The 21116-nt window shown below is 39.4% G+C and overlaps 1 protein-coding gene across 1 annotated transcript in view; it reads right to left on the bottom strand.

The window, feature by feature from the left end:
* SLC22A16 (solute carrier family 22 (organic cation/carnitine transporter), member 16) overlaps window positions 1-13512 on the bottom strand; it is a 14366-nt gene extending 854 nt beyond the window's left edge. Inside the window, exons 1-6 of the mRNA XM_010156516.1 lie at window positions 13031-13512; window positions 10086-10203; window positions 7652-8201; window positions 5656-5783; window positions 5160-5269; window positions 4563-4662 (exon numbers count right to left, since the gene is read on the bottom strand). Of these exons, the coding sequence (XP_010154818.1) occupies window positions 4563-4662; window positions 5160-5269; window positions 5656-5783; window positions 7652-8201; window positions 10086-10203; window positions 13031-13467 (1443 nt within the window). The 5' untranslated portion in view covers window positions 13468-13512. The remainder of the gene's footprint in view (window positions 1-4562; window positions 4663-5159; window positions 5270-5655; window positions 5784-7651; window positions 8202-10085; window positions 10204-13030) is intronic.
* Window positions 13513-21116: the final 7604 nt, after the last annotated feature.

The following is a 21116-nucleotide window of genomic DNA, read 5'->3' as shown; positions in this document are numbered from 1 at the left end:
AGCAGGAATATTTTGCTAAACTCAGTTTCAAATTGCTGTTTGGGGTGCAGGCATCCACTGGCATTTGCAGTGGGATCACATTCTGGATTTGTCCATGGTGTACACAGTTCCATAACGACAGCTTATTTCTGTGCAAGGATCAGGATCATGTGGGGTAGGTACAGAAGCACACGTATGCTCCAGGAGTATCCTTTCCCTTCATCTCTGTCTTGTTCAATGAGAACAATTCACACTTCCCTCCCCTGAAGTACAGAATGGCATTAAAACCTGGACATTCTTCCAACGCCAGGTTATAAACGACCCAAGTCTCTCATGATGGAAATGCTTCCACCCGGTACGTCATGCCTGGCCTCAGTATTTTTCCATTTTATGACTGTGCGCTTTGATACGTTGGACTCAGCCCATTGATCCAGCCTATTCAGATCCCTCTGAAGAGCCTCCCTACCCTCAATGACTGTGTGCTTTGATACTGTATTACCCTTATCTTGCCCTGCGCTGATTCTCAGGTCTGTCCTGTTTAATATTTTCTTTCCAAGTGTGACAGAGAACATTTGGAATTACTGTGTCGATGTCTCTCACACAGAACTCGAGACAAGAACTGGCCAGCTACCATCTGCAGCTCAGCCAGACTTTCTCTTTAAGTCAGAAAAGTGCTTTAGAATTGGAATTCTCCACTGTAACCTCGAACAGCGAGTGCTATTTTCATGCATCATGCTGCTTTTGCTTCCCCTGCCCTCCAAAAGAAGTGGACAGTTTGTCTCTAGCACACTTCTGAGAAGCTAAATTCATACTGTTGCATACACTCCTCTTGCATTTGCATTAAACACAGAGGTGGACAAAATAAAAAATGAAGCAAAATACTGTTGAATACTACAGGGAAAATAAAAGTCAAGCTCATATCATAGAAGATACTTCAAAACATGCTAGCACAAATTGGACCAGATGAAATGGTCCCGTGTGACAAACGAGGGAAATTCTTGTAGACATATTTACATGTGGCAGGAGTGATATTTAAAAACATATTCCAAAATATTAGAATCTCAATTCTCAGTGTTAAAACTCTTCTCCACCATGAAAATGTGATTTTCTGCCATGGCAAGACAGGACGAATTGACACATGGGAGCTATTCCACAGTAACCTCTCTTATGTACATCCTTTAGGCTGTCATAAGTTTATAATGGGGGAGACTGAAGGCTGTAAAGGCTATTGAGGCTTACAGACAACCATACTTTTGGAGTTTGTGAGAACAGGGTCACTACTGATGCCCAACAGAACAAGGTTAAAGCAGCACAGTGTGCTTTGAGTACATGTGTCTTCTCTTTCAGTTAGTCTTTCAGGCACTTTGCATTCTTCTCACGTTTCCCTTCCTCATGAACCTACCTCTTATTCCCCTGAGAATTTTCCCTATTCTGTAAGCGTACACAGCACCTACTTTCCTGCCTTTTCATCTCAGCTCTCTTAACTCTATTCCATCATGTGTTGCTTTCCCTTTTTTTCCAATGTGGAAGCTCTTGCATGCTGACTAATTCAGTAGGTTTCCCTTCCCCTCACCCTACAAAGCATTTTCCAGTTATTTCCTAGGAAAGGCAGAATATAAAACAAATAAGTCACAGTATATTAATGAAAGGACTTCCCATATATCATCTGCCTTTTCAGGTGCAGTAACCATACTTATCAATGAAGTTACTCACATTTACTCGAAGCAAGTTTTTTTGCAGTCTGATCTCGGCATACTTCTTCATAGGCATCTGACCTCATTTAGCTCTTTGTCAGCTCATAACAAGTGTGTACATTTTGTATGTATGTACTATTTTACATATATAATTCATCATCAGAAAACATTCTTCTGATACAGTCAGTGAGTTAAATGCTTATGGATTCAAGTGTACTATTGTACAAAATACGTAAGTATGTTTAAGCTTGAAGTTAATTTGAGAGGAGTACCTGCTTAAATACATGGCTTTTTCAGGATCTTAATTTGAAATCTGACTTTCTGCTTAGGCAAACTCTCAAAGTACTCCCAACACTTCAGCACAGCCAGCAGCTTCTAACAGCTACCATAAAAAACTTCAAAAAAATATTTACCACCATATTTTATATGTCCTCCACCCTTCTTGGAGCAACAATTTTAATTTCACAGTGGTCTAAGACCAAGGCTTAATATATTTAGTCTAGAACAAAAGGTAATTTGAATTAATTATCCCTACAAAAAAAATACTTCTACTTATGAGAACAAATGGTTATTCTAGTCTGCTCTTTATATTTATATCCACATCTGATGGCTCTGAACCAATCTAAAATGTGCTCTCACTTACAAAATTCCTAATTCAGAAAAAAAAAAAAGAGTTAATTTTTTTCCTGAAAACCCACCAGTATTAGACCCAGGAATTTGCATTCAAATTACCTCAGTGGAGGTTTTTTCAATTTATAATTTATGGTTTATCTGAGAGAAATATCAAGTCTATTAAAGGGCTACTGTAACATAATTCTTAACAGCTGAGAAACAGAAATAGGTTATACATGAAGCAGTTGCTTTACTTTAAGTTTTCTAGAAAGTTGTCGCATGAAAAACATGCTTGGCAAGCTATTCAAGGTTTATAGGCATTCAGATGAGATGCTGGCATTACGCACAGGTGGCGTAACTGTACGTGAGGCAGACTGTCAAACAAACAGCACTAGTAACTGCCTGACAGTGATGTGTGGTGTATACACTAGATCAACATGCTGTATATCAGTTTACTTACAGATGTAATCCATTTCATTTCCATTCCAAAGCACTTACGTGACCCGAGACTTGGCACGCTATGCTCCAACTCAAGGCAAGCCTCTTTAATAAACTGACAAGTGTTCTATAATAGGAGTTAATAATGAAAACATTCATTGTAAGCTGCTACTCAGCTCTACGAATACTGTGGATACTTTTTGTACACTGAGAGTTGTTCATAGCTGAACTAATTCCTCTGTTTATACTGCCATTTGCACTGCTCTCCAGCACGTTTGAGCATTCCCCATCTGTGGTTTAACTGCAGCACTTCTGCAAAGATAAAGCTTATCTCGAACAGTAAGGCAAAACACTGACAAGAGAGAAAGGATGTTCTCCCATGATCGCTCTATTGTGCAAATGTTTCTTTGTCTTTTCTGGGGTGATATCTTCTTTTTTTATGGGGCCATTATTAAGAAAGAAAACAGTTTTTAGGAGCTTGAGGGAATAAATTAATTTGTGGTCTCTTTCATCCTCTTAATTTTAATCCAAAACAACTGAAAGTAATTAATTTCAATAACGAAACAAGTTCCCAAGAATTCTCTGAAGCCAATCTCTATAATCTATAATTGAAGATTTTATGGTTGCAGAATCAAAAGAACCTAGTGCCACTTTGTCAGGAAATTCCAATGTGGTAGACAAAATTAGAGGAAGAATCCAGGTTAAAGCCACATCCCATTATATTTTCACCTTCTGACATGTAAAATCTACATAGAACATTGGTGTGCTAGTCAGTGAATTCTAAAGGCATTCTGAAAGAACTCTGTTTTTAAATCACTAATAAACTCTTCTCTATTTAAGGCTTTAATATAAGCTTTCTAATTCCTTCTATGTTTACATATATGGGCATGAATTACCCTTCAGGAGAAAAAAAGGGATTGAATAGCTGCAACATTTTTAAGTAGCAAATGCTTCATAACAGAAATGTAACAAAGAAACGGGATTAATCTCTGAGGAGGAAATAGAATATTTTGTCAAAAGTGATCTGAAGCTACATAATGCAGACAAAATGCCCAAAGTCCACAAAGGAACGGTCCCATCTGTTTCCTTTGGTGGTAGAAGGAAAATGCCACCTAATGGTAGCATGACCTGGAGTTGCCTACAAGTAGAATGTGGTTAATGAATCCAAGGTTTTGTTGGTTGTCACAGTGAACCTCACCGATATACCATCTGCTTCTCCTTTTTTTTTTATCTCATTAATTGTTTTGTTCAGCTCTTGTAAATGAAAAACACAAAAAGGGAGCTTTTGGACAGCTGTGAAGACCAAGTATAGTAAGCGGAAGACAGTCTTGATCTTTTAGAAGGCTATTCCAAAGATGCAATCTCCCATGGAAAACGTTACAGAATAATATAAGAAAAAACAGCCACCCATGGTGAATTCCAAGAATAGAAGAACCATTCCTTTGAAAAAGGGTAAGAATAAATCAGGAGCATGGTCAAGAACCGCTAGGCCAGCAGATAAAAGTCAGACCCTTCCTAAACGTTACATGGTAGATGAAGTACATCTTTATGGAAAATATTTTTATCAATTTTATATTAGGATTCAGTGCATAAGTATTTTTGTGTCTTCCATCATAAAAACATTTCAGATCATTTCAGTGACTCGCAGTCTCCCTTTTGCTTTAGCTGCATATTTTTAACTATACAAAGTGCTAATCTTTGAGACTTAAAATGTAGAACAAGAATGGTTCACTTGATTTCTCAGGAACCTAAAGCTGAACTTTTATGTTGAAAAGGAAATTAAGCGACACATACACCTTTTCAAAACCAGGAACATTCATCACTGAAATAAATACTTACAAGTGGCATGAAAATCCAAATACTTCTCAAATATACACAGAAAGGAGCAACCACGCTACCTACACGGCACATCATGCTTCCACTTCCAACAGCAAGTGACCTACACATAAAACCAAGACTTTGATAAGAATTCTGGCAGATAAAGGAAACAATTAGAAATGCACAAGCACTTAAAACATCAGTAGAATATGTCTTATGACACTTACACTAGGAAGCTATTGCTACACCAATGTAAATTTATATTGTAGTGAAATTCATCTGCTCCTGCAGTAAGATTAAAAAGATAATCATCATTCAACATAGACCACAGGATGAACAATCGTGACTTTTAAGAAGGGCATAAATAATGTTTAAGAAAGTATTCTTCTAGTTCCCTGATGAAACCAATCAATGCACATGGGATGAAAAATAAACAAAGAATTATGGTACAGCCAAACACCAGACAGCTCCGAAACAGCTGAAGAACTCATCCCATCCCAAGTCTTTCAGACCACCGCCACTGATGCCAAGAGTCACTCGATCTGGCACAAGAGCGTAACGAAGGAAAGGAAATAACAGCAAAGTAATGAAAAACACATAGCCAGCAAAAGTTCTTACCTTACAATTGTTGGGTACAGTTCTGCCGTGTAGAGATATATAAGGCCAAATGCCACACCTATTGAAAATTTTCCAGCCATATTTGCTAAGATAATTAATATATTAAAATCCTGTTGGAAGAGAGCACAGAAATAAGTCATCAGAAAATAACACTGTTCCAAAATTAATTTAAATCCTTCAAAAGTTGAGACCCTTCTTTAAACAATAAGCAATACTTCTTGCTTGCTTTTTTAAAAATCACTCTCAGCAGGTAACTAGTGTCCATATCACTTTTACCAGTCCTAGTTCACTGAAGCCCTGGGAACATTTTACATGTGACTCCAGCAATGATAGTGAAACCTGCACTGAAAATACAGAAATCTTAGACTGGCAGCTGCAATGTAAAAAAAGCCTTCAATCAACTTTACGATTTAGAAAGAGCACCTGCATCTACAGACTTAAGAGCCTTTCAAATCAATTTCTACTATAGGAACACTTGCACAAATACGTGACTAACCTGAGGTATGAACATAATTAAAACACAGATCAGTGCACTTAAAATAAGGAACGGAATGAGTGTGTTTCTCCTTCCCAGTTTGTCCATCGCAATGCAAGCAATGATATAGCAAGGCAACTCCACAGCACCTGTCAGTATGAAATTATTTCGTTTTATGTCATGGTTACACATATTCATGTTATAACTTCCTCTTTATGAGGATTAATTTAATCTAGGGGGTAATAAATAAGTGATGTCTAGAGACAAACAGTGTGTTGGGCTAGTTCATTTGGTAACAGAAATGGCAACAGAAGGCAGAAAACACGGCTTAAAATACCGCAGTAGGGGATGGAGAAGGGAAACAGGTTTCACAACACAGAGCAGCTCCAGTTCTGTTTGAGGATGGAAAATTACAGAAAACAGCAAGGTCATGGTTCTGCTTTTATGACACTGGCACTTGTGAGGGAAAGCTCTCCATTCACTGCTCTTCTGCTTCAACTATTTTCACACGGGCAGCTTAAGCGTGCCACAAGGAATAGCGCTAGTGTCACACCTACACATCTCTCAGGATTTGCCAGCTCCCACCTGGGCACAGAACTGGAGCCATAGGCACCTCCCCTGCTTCAGCCCCAAATCACCCCAGCATGAAAGGCAAGCAAGGTCTCTCCAGGTACAGTTTTCTGAGTGCGCTTCCAGCCTTCTCTCTTCCCCTTTAAAAAGGGAGCAGCTGCTTACAACATCCCACTCTTACGCAGATCGTCTCTTTCCAAAGAAAAACTTCTGCAGCTCTAAAGGAACTGCCCTTTGGCTAGGACTGTTCACAAACCCTGTGTAAACATGATTTGCCCATGGACAAATTATACTGAGCCTAAGCCAGTTCAGACATGTTTTAAACCAACTTGCTCGTGAAAAGTGCCACTACATCCAATATATAATCCGAGAAGTACATAAGATACAGCCCTGAACAAATACACTGCATTCCTTTACTCAGCATGTGTAGTATGTCAATACACTTATCAGAAAACAGTCTTTTGGGTTTGTGTTGGTAAAAGCAAGTTGCAATTACTGAGTGTTTGTTAGTCTGCTAAAATATTCTGGAAGAGGTGGATACGGTAATTTACACATTGTACTCCACCGTAACAGTTCAGTTACCTGTGCAATACTAGTACCCACTCTTCAATGTGTCAATGCGCTACAACACACTGACAACACCAACACGCTTCCCGAGAGCCCCAGTTCTTCTGTGTGCTCATTTATGTACATGAACAGTCACATTCACTTCACTGAGAGCACTCAGTTGCATAAAGCAGAGCACATGATTTAATTCTTTGCTGGCTCAGAGCTGCCTGCCCCATCTAGAGTCTTCTGAAGTCAATGGAATATTTCCACTGATCTTAACACACGCTGGATGAGGCTTTGAGTGCACTGAGCCACCTTTACAAACAACTTACGTACCAGAGGAAGATTACAGTCAGACCAACAATATTAAATGAATACAACTAAATTAAAAATATACTTTTGAGAAAACTAAAATTACTCGCTTCTGAGAACTACAAATCTGTATTTCTTCACAGCCTGACTTAATATATCATGACTGTAATTGAATAAAGGATTTTTTTTCTCCTCTCATTTTTGTAGTTTGTGCCTTTAACAGAGCCGTGCAAATTTTGCATTGCTGGCCTGCATCCCTTGGTGTTCCTGTGGAACTATTATATGCTTACAAGGCAAAGAAGAGACAAGCAGAATATGGCTTTGCAATCACAAAAGACAAACAGAGAAGAATTTTGTACACCACAAAATTTTAAATTATCTTTTTTTTCCCCAGAAACAGTGAGATTTTGAGCGTATGATACTCCTCCTGCATTATTCAACTTCACAATGAGTTACCAAGAAACTTTCTGAACAAGGTTCATAATTAAATGGACAGTTAAAAGAAATGAGCTGCCAAATCTCTGAACATTTCCAAATTTTATATTCTAATTCTGTCATAAACAGAATAAAGTACAAAAATATTTACCTATGAGAAAGAGATTTAAATATTCATTGCCTCCTAGACTGACGGAACTGAGGGAGAAGACATAATACCCCAAGCTCCCAGTGAACCAGATCAGCCAGACTGTGATGGTCCTTCTTGCAATGTGCCAATTACAAAACAGATCTAAGATGTTGTGCTTCTTTGTTGAGGACGCGTCATTGTCACCCATTCTGCCACCGACTAGATCATCTTGTTGGACTGAGCGCAGTTCAGAAACCTTGAAGGGGGTGCTGACTTTATTCCATCTTGCCATTATATTAATTACTTTTTGTGCATCATCATACCTTTCCTCTGAAAGGAGCCAAAAAGGTGTTTCTGGGAGCATCCAGCAGCACAAGACAAAGGGAAGAGTCGCTATGGAGAGAAATATCTGATAGACCCACCAGGTCCGAACCAAAAATCCCACGAGTGCCACAATCATAATTCCCATAGCAAAAAAAGCATGGACATGCATAGAAGCCCAGGTTCGTGCTTTAATGCCAACAAATTCAGTCACATAAACAAACGCCACAACCAGATAGCCGCTTGAAACCTGGAGCGGGTGGGGGAGAGAAAAAAAAACAAACACCAGAAGAGTGAGGTTTGTATCTGCTCTCTTTGTGCAACAGCAGTAAAAACAAACAGCTAACAGCGTTCCACATTTGCGTATGCTTAATTGCCACCGCAGTGGCACGTCCCGCACCGACAGAAAAAAAGCAACCCTGAAAACAAATCAGCTGGAGGAAAAGTTCACTTAAACCTTCACGCTGCTCGGACACCACATTTAAAAACGTGAAGTGATTTTGGATGCTTCTCTGTAGTAGGGGAGAGCCAGAAAGAGGCACCTGAAGAGCCTAATTTGCTGATGTCACTAAGTGCTTCACCTCCAAAAATCAGGTCCCTGAATGACATTGCAAACTGGATGCTCGGGAAAATTAGGTCCCCTGAAGTAATCGCCACTTCTGAAAAACTTGACCTTGGCTCTTATGTAGACTATTAATAATCTGTATGTCAGGGAACTGCAAATTTACTGAGAATTACCTTCCACACTCTTGTAAATTATCTTATTAATCAAATTTTTACAACGTTGGGAGACAATCTCATACATATGGGTATAAGTTCTCATATGTTATCTAGTGAATGCAATTACTGGCATGTTCTGCATTATAGTATTTCTCCACTGCATAGACATATATTATTGAGAATATACATATACTTCAATGTCTTCAGCAACAGTCAAACTCTTAGTATCTCAAAACATTTCAAAGCACAGCTAGAAAATCTAAGCTAAAAAAATATTCCAATATATTTTGTTTTTATTAATCAGTTTTTCTGGTTAAAACTATTCCTGTTAATAATTCCTGATTCTGAATGCACTGAACCTGACAGGAAAGCTGCGCTGATCTCAGTGGCACAGGGCTAGAGCTTTAGACCTGCATCTTGCAAATCAGTCCCAGCGGGCAGTTAAAGCCCAGAGTATCAGTCTGGTCAGAGCTTTTTGCTTTTATAAACTACCACAGTCCCTAGCATCAACCACCAAGGGAGTCAGTAGAAGGACTCCTGTTCATCTCGCTGTTCTAGGCTGAAATGCCCATGCAGTTTTTCCTTCTAGGAAAACCTTCTGAGCTCCAAAGGGAGCTCCAGGTACAAGGGCCTGTCTTGACTAATGCACTGTCAGCAATGCAAAAGAAATTATGTGATTATTTTCAAATTTCTCACCTACTTTAAGTTACATAATTTGCCCTGTGATAGCATTCCAATTTCTTTATGCATTATATAATGAAATGTTATACGTTTGGATGTAAAATAGTTACTTCAAATTGGTTACTATATATAAAAACTGGAAACATATCAGGTATTTGATATATATATCATACACATATGTAAAAGTATGTGTATGGATATGCATAAACACATATACTGGAATACACTTAAGTATAAACATCTAGGTGTTACACATATCTACCTATGTATTTAGTGTTTCAGATGTCACTTAGAAGACCAAAGAGGTGCATGGAAGAGAAAATGCACGTCTCCTCCATCACTGAAGAGCAGGGATAAAAATCATACTTATTACAGTTTGGGGTATTCTAAAGAAAATTATACTCCCTTTCTAACCATCAGGAGAAAGGCAATGGCAGCGTCAATGCAGAAACCAGAGTGTGCTGCTCACACTTGGTATTTAATTACCAGTCCAGCAGAGGTTGGGATGGAGGAAGTACCAAACACTGCTTCATAAAGATGCTTTCTATTAATTCAAAGAGGAAAAGTGCTGTTGTCCAAGAACATTCAGACTCTCCCTGCTCTGCTGAAATAAGTGCAACAGAGGGGGCTTTAGAATAATGAATTAGGGGAGGAAATAATAACAAAAGGGAGGTTTTCCTGAGAAGGGGTTGCAAATGACATAAAAAGAGCTGGGGTGAACATCCTCTCTTACCATAGCAAGGAGAAAGCGCACAATCACGAAACTGTAGTAATCAAATGTGAAGGCCACTGCGATGCCAAATACAAACTGACCAGCACTTGTGAACCATATGACACGCTGTCTTCCCAGTCTGCAAATCAAGCAGAAACAAAATCACGAGTAACCACAAACATTCTCTTAAAACACACCTCTAACTCCAGAGACCTTATCTGGAAGTGAGTCTGGAAATACTGTACTTAATGCTGTCACTCAGAGAAACCAGGCTTAGTTACCTGTATTAATTTTTCAGTAATTCCAACAAAACTCAGGAAAAAGTAAGCTCCTATGGACAAAACTTACGTTCCACAATTTTTGGCCGGAAGCAAAGTGCAGACGCGTGCATTACATATGCCCACCTCCAGTTTCAAGTTCAATTTCTACATAACTAATCAGCAAATTTACTCTGTCTTATTTATGAAGACAAAAGGCAAGACTCCCTTTTTCAGATATTTTATATTAAGTAACATCTAGTTAATAATTTCTAAAAAAGGTTAGCTGTGACAGCATATGCTATCTCTTGCGAAAGTAACAACCAACTTGGATAGTAACGAAAGTTTTGTAACATACCTTTGTCCAGTCATTTAAACTTGAGTTCTCTAATAAATTACATAGTTTTCCTGATTTTGGTGATTGCATCACAGCACGCATACATGCATATACAAACACAGAAATCCAGGAATCTAGTATACTAGCAGGGAAAAAAAAAAAAAAAGAATCACGTCTAATACTAGCTGCTCATCAACAACCTAGTAATTTCCAGTCTAAAAGTAGGGCATTTAATAAAAAGGAACTTCTTCTTGTTTATCTTCTTCCTCTGTGTCAGGGAGAAAGTCAAGCAGAGTCATAAGACCCCATACAATTTAGCACATGCTATCAATAAGAAGCTCATCTGAGGAGAAAACACAGAAACCTGCAGTATATATACACAACACCCTAGAGGATTCGTTATATTTTGTCTACCAATGTTCTGTAATACAAAATGGGCAGAATCATTTTTCTTCCCTGATAATATTGTCTTGGACTCTTATTACCTACTCCATTGTGAACAGCTTTTCACAGACGTGGATATTATGTTTAGCCAGAGAGTTGGAGGACTTTCAGGAAAAGGGGCTCATTTGTCCTCCTTTCTTTTTTTTTTTTCTCCACCCCCCCACCTGTATTAGGTATTACATGAAAACAACCCCGGAAAGTGATGTTGTAAATGGGAGGTGTAGTCCAAACAGCCACACAGCATAGTTCTTTCCAGTGCCCTCCTGTTTTTCTCCAGCCTTGACCTGGAGTCATGCACATTTGGTCTCTGCCAGAAGAGATCCCAGCAAGTTTGTCAGATCTCTTCTGCTTGGACATCTGTTAATTGGGAATGGGAGGAACCCACAAATTTAATTCCCACAAGCCAGGATGTGTCAGAAAATAACTTTCAGCTGTAAAGTCTATAGTAAATCTGCAACTCAGAATGTGTGTATTATCTTAACTGACTGTCCATGGCTTGAATTAATGGAAATGAGAACAAGAAGATCATAAACATAAATTATGTCTAAATATTAATTAATAAAGCTATGAATTATTTAAAGGGATGCAGAACAAATGTTGGCATTATATTCTGAATTTGCATTAAATACAATTTTACAAAGCCTTGGATCAAGAGGCAGGATTGACTCCATGTGTTCTAAAAGCCCAATTAAAAAGAGATCATATTTACTTTTGCATTCCCATGTTTCTGTCACACCACAGCATGAGTGAAGGAAAATGAGAAAACAACATGCTTGATCTCCTTTTTCTGCTTATACTGTTAGCTGTGGGATAAAACTTCACCCTCCACCTGACGGAGCTATTAATGAACAAGCTCCTTTCTAGAGATATGTAACACTAAACCAGCCTTCACAGCAAACACAGGTACACAAACTGCCTGAGACAAAACCAAGTACAACTTAGGCGTTTGCTTCTCATATGGCTAGAGGGACACGGCTAAGCATTCTTCTGAGGTAGGAAGACGTGTTTGCGCTGAGAGAGAAAACAGAGAAGCAGGAGCATACAGATGTACATGCAGGATCTCAGTGTTGCTTCTGAGGCCAGCTCTCATGCTGGATCTCTGCATGATCTGATCAAACACCCAGGGAGGACGTTTTGGGGGGCGAGGGCTGGAGGACAGTCTTGGCACCGTGAACAAGGCACTGCTGGGGTTGATTCCCTCCACAGACTGACTCTCCTCATACTCAAACAGAACTCTGTGTGCTGCTAAATAAGTGAAACTACAGCCACAGCTCGCTGATGACCATTTTTCCTCCTATCTGAACGAACCTTGAAGAGACTGAAGTTTAAGCGAACCCCTCGGGGAAAACTACAATTGTACATCAAGGAAAAATTGTGTATGGGTGTTTATTTTAAGAATGCGGGGCCCGATCAAACCCTCCAAGCTTTTGCTTCAGCCCCACCGAGCTGTATTCATGACAGCTGTTAGGAAATTTGTGCTTTTAAAACACATTTTTAACCTTCAAGTAGCCCTTTAGCTGTTTATCATATCCAGAAATAAAAATCTGTTTCCATGAGGAATCTCTCCACATGGAAACCATGGTGAAAATCTCCCAGGTTTTACTGTTGATATTACTACTAACTATTGCTATTCCTGTAAAAAAACACAAACCAATGGGCAAACATTAGCTGCACAGGGCAATTTGAGGGACCAAGGCCTAGAACAATGGATAATATAAGGGGGGGAATCTGAAAGCAAATTATTTGCAAATACATTTTAAAATTAGTACTTGCTATCAGAAAAAGAAATTGAGTTAAACACATGCGAATAAACCAATATCCAAACCTCTTGAATTCTGAATACACAATAAATGAAATCATCAAAACAGGTAGATACATTTGGATTTACTGCAGCCTGAAGCTACAATTTTCAGAGGATGGCACTTTACCTGTCAGCAATGTCACCAAAAATCACTGCTCCAATCAAGACTCCAAGCATGAATGTAGGCTGGATTAATTTTGCAAGCCATTCTCGGTCACAGACCAGATCCCACTGTGTAACAACAGTGCTCCTCCACTTTGTATCATCATAGAGAAATCCATCAGAACAAGAAAATATGGACTTGTTGCCTTTGTATTCATATGCCAGATCCAAACTGACTTCTCGTTTGGACCTGCTGCATTGATTAAGTTCCCAAACTTCTCCATTTTCCAGCTGGACTACAATATAATTTTCTGTTGATGTCCATAGTGTCCAGATGTCCTCTATACTTGATTCAGAGGAGTTGAAGAAAAGCACACTACTCACATTTCCAGGGATCCCACATACAAAGTTAGGAGTAACAGCCATGAACACAGATGCTAAGTAATGGATACCACATGACATAGCTTGAAAGACAGATGCAAAATAAACACATGCTTGAAATCTGCAAAGAGAAAGACAAAAAGTTTACTGAAGAAAAGGCCTCTCAAAAAAAAAAAAAAATCCCCAACAATTATTTTACTAGGATCAGTAACGGAGACATCAATGAAGTGTCTAGTGTTTTGTTATATAGTGCTGCGTCAATATTAGCCCCTGCAAGAGACCAAAGATGAGAAAAGACCCACAGCAGAAGGAATCTACTGGCAGGAAATAAATGCTGCTGTTAGTCGTGTGTTCAGCCATACGTAGAGAAGACCATGTAAAAAGAAACAATTCTGAACTTAAGCACTTAGTTTGAAGCAACCTTCTACCCTTCAGTTCACTGTAGTACATTCCCTCAAAACAAGGCCTTGGATTACTGGAATGGTTAGAAAACCAAGATGTTACAACCTTGGATTATGAGGGATAGAGATATGCACATCAAATAAACCAAACCAAAATACACTACACCCTTCATTTCACCTAATTGTATCTATAAACCTGTATTCCATCAATCTTCCACATCTCTTTATTGCCTCCAAAAGACAGGGAGAATACAGGTAGACACATGTAGAGAAAGATAGAATCTGAATATGTTTTGTACCAAAACACGGCTGTAAATTAGATTGGGTTTTGGCTTAAACAGGGTGTGCAGTTACCCATTAAAGATTGTATCATAAAGCAAACATAGTAAAAGAATGTTTTATGCATAGCCTGAATTTTGGCATTTTAACAGCTTTTAAAATATGCTTGAGATGCAAGTAAACCTTAGTATATAAATTGCACATGTAATCTGAATTTTGAAAGACTTGCAATGAACTCCTGTATCACTGACTGCAAATTCTGGACAATTCAGTAATTTCTGATAATATAAGCATAAGGAGTCCTTCCCTCAATTAAGTGTTAAAATTATGCACATAATTAGTAAAACATCTGTTCAGAAAAAAAAAAAAAAACAACATAGCTTTGGTTTCTCCTCCATTTTTTATTTCCTGAAAGCCAAATGCATTAATTTGAAGAAGCATTCAATGACCTTCTACGTACACATACTGCAGTATGCACCAGGCCTTGATAGTATGAAACAAAACCCAGGGTTTTTTTCAAATTATTAGAGGCTCTCTCTGCTGAAGTTATAGGAGATGATGCCTAAAACCCAATTGCCTCAAAATGTCTTGTGGGAAAAGCCAAAGTAATTCCAATCCACGTAACAAGTGTGACTTCTAGATCACTCCTCTCCAAAGTGTATCTAACCTGGCCTTGAATTCCAGTAATAAAGGGGTGCAACACTACCTAGCCTATGACTTTTAAATCATCTATCATCATAGTTTCTAATTATTTTCTAAACTAACTATAACCAAAGTATTTAAATAGAATTTGCTGCATGCATTGTCTTAATATCCAATTAACATTTCCAATTAAACAGTTCTCTTGTATAACCTAGCTCCATTCACCACCCTCATTCTTTGCTGCTTTATGTCTTGTGATTCTTATATCTTCCCTTGGTAAATGTAAACTCAGTTGCCTATCCTGTCTTTCCAATGGCACTGTTGCTGTTCAGATGCAGTGCTCTTTATCCCCCTTTCTCTTGAAAACAGCTCCATAGACTTTTCAATAGCAGCCTGAGGAGAGGGCTGAATTGCTAAACCCACTGTGTCAGCTCAAAAGCTGGCTCCACTTCCCTCTTGAAGATGCCTCAAGGCAATCCTCATGCATGGGCTGTGCTGCTCTTTCCTAACCAACCTTGTGAGAGATATGGTCAAGAGAAACTGAATATAAAACCACAGCATCCCTTAAGCCTATCACTCCCCTTTCAAGAGAACAGCTCCTCGAGGGCTACGTAGCTAGCCATAAATCAAAGCAAGACTAAAACAGTGCTGACAGGCTTTTGGGCTATCTTGGACCACAAAAAAGCAAAGGTTATTCTGCAATGTAAGCTTTGTTCCCCTGTTAATCAGACAAATATGGTTAACAACATTTTTTTAGTTCCTCTTCTCTAGTTTCATTTTAACTGTTCCCATCAAAAGACAAAAACTCATTGTAAAAACAGCAGAGCAAGACCCAAATCAACAATTTTGGCTATTGTTGCAGTATGCAGAATAACTGAAATCAGGACTAGAAGACCCCTAGCAAATTTAATCCCTAGAAGCTGTGCATTTACATCCTCTACCAGCTAATAAAAAGTGTCATACCTGGAACCAGGATCCCCAGTATTTTCAATACCTGTCATTATGCATCAGGAAATTGCAGTGTCAGATAGCCCAGTTGGTAATTCCCCAGACAGAGGAAGAACAAAATAATTTCAAACTCCCATACATTCCTCTTGACTTTCCTAATTAGCTCTCACAGTGCAAGAAATATCAGGTTCATCATTTCTCTTCTACCCAGTAAGAGTGACCAGGAACAATATTTATGCCATTTCTTTTTGGTGAGGCTTGAAAGAAGATAACTTGTGAGGATACGAACTGAGACGATGGCATGAACCAAAGCACTACTTTATTTTTTAAAAACTCACATCAAGAGCATCACCAGGTCTATGATTTGGATCAGGTCTAGCTAATCTCTGTACTAACTGCTCCCTTGAGAGTTTTACCTTATCTCTTCCTGAACACTTTATGATCATCATTCAACAACCATTTTGACAGACTGCTCCACTATCAAATCTTTCTGTTGGAAAGTTTCTCATTAAATCTAACATTGATGTCCCCTTTTCCAGTGTAAGACTGTTAGCAGCTTATAAAACATCCTTGTGCAACCTTGAATAAGTCTTCCTTGTGTTTTATCCCTCTGTTGTATAGAGTTCTCAGTTATCTCCCCCCAGTTACTTTCTAAAACTACATAAATTATAGTCGCTTACCCTTTCCTTATTTTTCCTTTGTGTCCTATAAACAGTTTCCACCTCTATAAAAAGCAATGAAGAATTTATTTTGAAGCTATATCTGTGTCATGCCAGATTTCACTCATCTTTCAAGGGTTAACTTAGAACTAGATGTAACTGATTCTTTGATAAACAAAGAATGGTTTTACATGTTATGAAAAATTTACTCAGTTTCAACAAAGAAATACAGTCTGTGGTATCATTATTTTTCTTACCTAGCACTTAGGCTAAGCAAACACAACAAGTCAAACAGAATGCCAGTTATACATTAATAAACATAGTTTGTGCTGGTTATGGCTTCATTTAAGGGCAGGAAAACATGTATTTTTACAGCAAAATGGCCATATTGTTGCAGAATCCTGCAGGATGGACTGCACTGCAGTTTTTACCTCTAACTGCTCAGTAAAAATAATCCAAGGAACAGGCAGGGGGAGCAGCAAGAGGGGAAAATAAGGCCTGATGTGGTTAGGTAAGTGTTTGGCAGCAGTTGCTGAAGGCATTCCACATCACGCTAACAGGCCGCCACCACACAAATGGGGCTGCTCCCCTGCCCTGCCTGTAAAAACTATCCACTGCTCTCTCCAGTAAAATTCCACAATGGGCTGGCTCTCTCATATATATATATATACACACACCACCACCCCACACCCCCCTCCCAAAAAAATATCCTGAAAGCCCTCTTTTGCTGTGAAGACAAATTCCATTGCTGACCAGAGTAGTGTCGTAGCAGCATCCTCTCTGACGCCCAGCCTTATGAGCTGCTGAGAATCTTCTGTGCATTGGAAGAGCTTTTCTTCTAGAAAGACCAGTTACGTAGAGGTCAGGAAATTTATTAACTTGCATGGTTACCAAAAAGGAATTGATTAGGCTATTAGTGACAACATAGAGAAAGCATGAAAAGTATGTAGGGAGAATGACACGTAGGATTGGAGAACACTATAGATTCATTGAACTTAACTTTACACAACAGCTGAAGATTGAAAAGGGACAGGAAAAAGCACCTGCCTCATGGTAGACACAGGTTTTCTAGAACAGAGATCGGGGCAGCAGACAGTGCTGAGAAGGAGGAACATAAAGCTGCTGCCTGCTCTATTGCTAGCCTGGGCTCCCTCCCTCTGGACCTTTTGGCACAAGAGTTTTCCCTCACAGCCCTCTTGCTGTGGCCATGTCAATGCTCTTCCCCAGTCTTAAAAGCCTGGGGCTGCTTCTTGGCCTGTGCTCACGCAATGGCTGAGCAGCTTCTCCTCTTTCCAGGAGAACTAGGTGCTGGGAGCAGCCCCTGTGCTGGGGCAGGAGGTCACAACACAACGTGTACAGGTCAGACACTTCCCTGACCCTGAGGCACAGGTTAAAGTCTCTGCTGTCCTCGCTACCTACTGTAAATGATTAACCTTTTTTCCTAAATTCTTAATTTAAGAACACTGGACTGACAAGGAACTCCTTTATTACTAAGCTTCAATCTGTTTATTGCAGGCAAACATGTAATACACTCGTTTAGCAAACTCACAAAACTCAACTTTAAAAGCTTGTTTTCCCTCAACAAAGAAATACTGCTGCTTATGCATCAAAATGTTACAAAAATACCATGTAGTAGCAATAAATACTATCGAAACTCACCAAAAGAAAGCAAGGCTTCTTTCAGCAAAGTCTGCAATCTGTTCTCCCGGACTGATCTTAAAAAGGCAATTTTTGGCAAGGGTATTTTATATACCAGTTATATTTACATATACACATCAGATGATGTAACATATATTGTTGCACACAGTAGTTTTCGATACATCTTTTACAGATTTTTTTTTTTAAAAGCACACTTCTTGTTTTTTTTTTTTTTAAGATCTGTGAACATGATGACTGTCCTAAAAGGTATGATAATCTCTCACAGTGTTTTTCCATCTCTTCAGTGACTTGCCACAGGAGATAATTATTTGGCAAGTACATTTTGTCACTCTTGCCAGGAGTGTCAAACATAGAAGTCAAGAAGACTTTGTAGGTTACTGCTCCAGTATAAAGACGCTTAATGAATGCCAGAAGTCAAATGAGCATAAAACCTGTCTTCACAAAAGCTTGAGCAAGACACAACATGAAAATGTTCCAGTCTTTCTTAAAATATTTCTGTAAAATTTCTCCCCAGTTATTCTTTTTTCAGTTTAGATCTTACAGTAAAAAAAAGACTTGTACATTTTCTGACTCCTCCATGCAAGTTTTATGATCTCACCAGTAAGAAGAGCAACTAGTAGTATCATAGGTAAGTACCTGAACGAAAGAAATATTCTGCCATAGAGATGATGAACTAGATCTCAGACCACTGTCATTCTGTCTGTAGTCTCATGACACAACATATTCTGTGTCACTGTAAGATATTTCCTCCCTTCTCCTTTCCCACTGTTTATTCATCCCCTGAGACATGGTGCACTTTACCCTCAGCTGTAGTGGTACTTTTTATGTGAACATATCCTGTGTCACTGTAAGATATTTCCTCCCTTCTCCTTTCCCACTGTTTATTCATCCCCATGGTGTACTTTACCCTCAGCTGCAGTGGTACCTTTTATGTGGGCTGGCTGGGGAGTTTATCTGGGAAAATGATCTAACTTAAAAAAAAAAAAGTCCAAACAGATGATGGTTAAAAAACCAAGTCAAATCAGCTCCTTGATCCAATTTATACTGCATCCATGCAAACAATCTGCACCAGTCTATTTGAAAGGTGTTACATCCGGCATGCAAAAATAAAGTGGACATTGCAACATGCATATTAGAGAATAAATCTCCAGCCCCGGAGCACTTACCACTGTCAGTTACTACAGTGCAGAGCTGGGACAAAACTTGCTGTTAGACAATAATTTTATGTTAAATAAAAGATGTTTCTGATAAAATTTGTTTCCTCTTCTGTCCACCAAAGATAGGAGAGGATGAATTACTAGATACTCCTCAAGAGCTAATATAAAACTTTAAAAATCCTCCCAGTGTAGGATAGAGTCACAAGGCTGTTCTGTGACTAGCAAAAGATTTGTACTATTCCACAGGTTTTACAAGAACGATTTTTACTGTTTGTCCTTTCAACCACCTTGCTAGCAAATTGCTTAGTCAGAAAACACAGTATGTTTTTTGTTGTGCAGAGTACACTCAACAGGATGGCCTCAGTGGAAAGAAATTTCCAGACATTTACTATTTCTGAAAGAATTTGTGCTCAGTAACCATTTTCACTTCTGTATTCCATCCACGTTTCTTTTTAATGTGAGAAAAGCCATTCAGCATTCTTTCCACTCTAAACCAAAAAGCTGTGATGCACTTACACATTCATTTTTTGAGAGGAAAGGAGCTGAATGAGACTCAGGAGCAGTATTTTTGCTGTGGTGCAGAGATGCAGGTTTGGAAGCAGCCTTAAACATGTAACAGGCATGGCCTTACTTGACTCAGTGTCAAAAGTAAACTTCCTTCCCTCCTAAGGGCGATTTAAACTACGCTAAGACTTGGTCTCAGTCCACACCAGCAAGATGGTTATTTCCAGAATTTGTTTGGAGAGGCAGAAGGTGCTGTGTTGGATATCCCGTTTAAATGTACCAACAACATAGATGCAATAGGAATAAGACAGTCTATAGAGATCAGCAAGGCCCCAGGAATTACAGGCATCACCACTGGTCACAATGTGTGCATTAACATACAGTCACCTAACAGCAAACACCTGCCAAGTCATTCTTATGTCTAAACTGATTCTCTGAAGAATTTTAACACTTTTATCCCACCCAACTTATGCACATTTCCAGCATAAGATGGAAATTATAAGATGGATTATCACAAGCCCAGAGTTTGTTCGGCTGCTCGTTACTGCACATTTGGTATAACAGCTTAGATGAAGAAAGTCACATCAGTGGAATAATCAATAATTAATGCTACAGAATTAAGGGCTGGTAATTTAATTTAATTAACAAAGAGCTTTTTTACAACCTGTCTAAAGAAGATAGGTCAAACTCTTAACAGCCAGATGCCCACTAAAGCCACTTCCATCACTCCCTTCCTCAGCTGGACACGGCAGACAAGATACAGCGAACAGCTCGTGGGTGGAGATAAGGACAGGGAGAGATCATTCACCTATTACCATCATGGGCAAAACAGACTCGACTTAGGGAAAATTAATTTAATACTAATCAAATCACAAGTAGAATAATGAGAACTGAAACCAAATCTTAAAAGACCCTCCACCCCCCCGCTTTGTTCTTCCTGGACTCAACTTCACTCCTCATTTCTCTATCTAACCCTGAGCAGTGCAGGAGGATGGGGAATGGGGGGGTTGTGGTCAGTCTATCACACATTGTCACTGCTGCTCCTTTCTCCTTAGAGGGAGGTGTGGTCAGTTCATCACCCATCTCTGCCGCTACTTCTTCACCCTCGTTCTGTGCTCCAGCATGGGGTCCATCCCACAGGAGACAGTCCTCCACCAACTCCTCCAACATTAGTCCTTCCCACGGGCTGCAGTACTTTGCAAACTGCTCCAGTGTGGGTCCCTCCTACGGGGGGCAGTCCTTTAGTAGCAGACTGCTCTAGCTTGGGTCCCCTGTGGGGTCACAGGTCCTGCCAGCAAATCTCCTCCCTAGCTTCCCACGGGGTCACAGCTTCCCTCCTTCAGGCATCCCCCTGCTCCGGTGCGAGGTCCTCCCCAGGCTGCAGGTGGGTCTCTGCTCGCTGTGACCCTCCATGGCTGCAGGGCAAAGCCAGCCTCACCATGGTCTGCACCACAGGCTGCTGGGAATCGGCTCCGGTGCCT

Source organism: Eurypyga helias, unplaced genomic scaffold (genome assembly GCF_000690775.1).
Source record: "Eurypyga helias isolate BGI_N326 unplaced genomic scaffold, ASM69077v1 scaffold2778, whole genome shotgun sequence".
Taxonomy (NCBI): domain Eukaryota; kingdom Metazoa; phylum Chordata; class Aves; order Eurypygiformes; family Eurypygidae; genus Eurypyga; species Eurypyga helias.
This window is presented reverse-complemented; position numbering and strand designations above follow the sequence as displayed.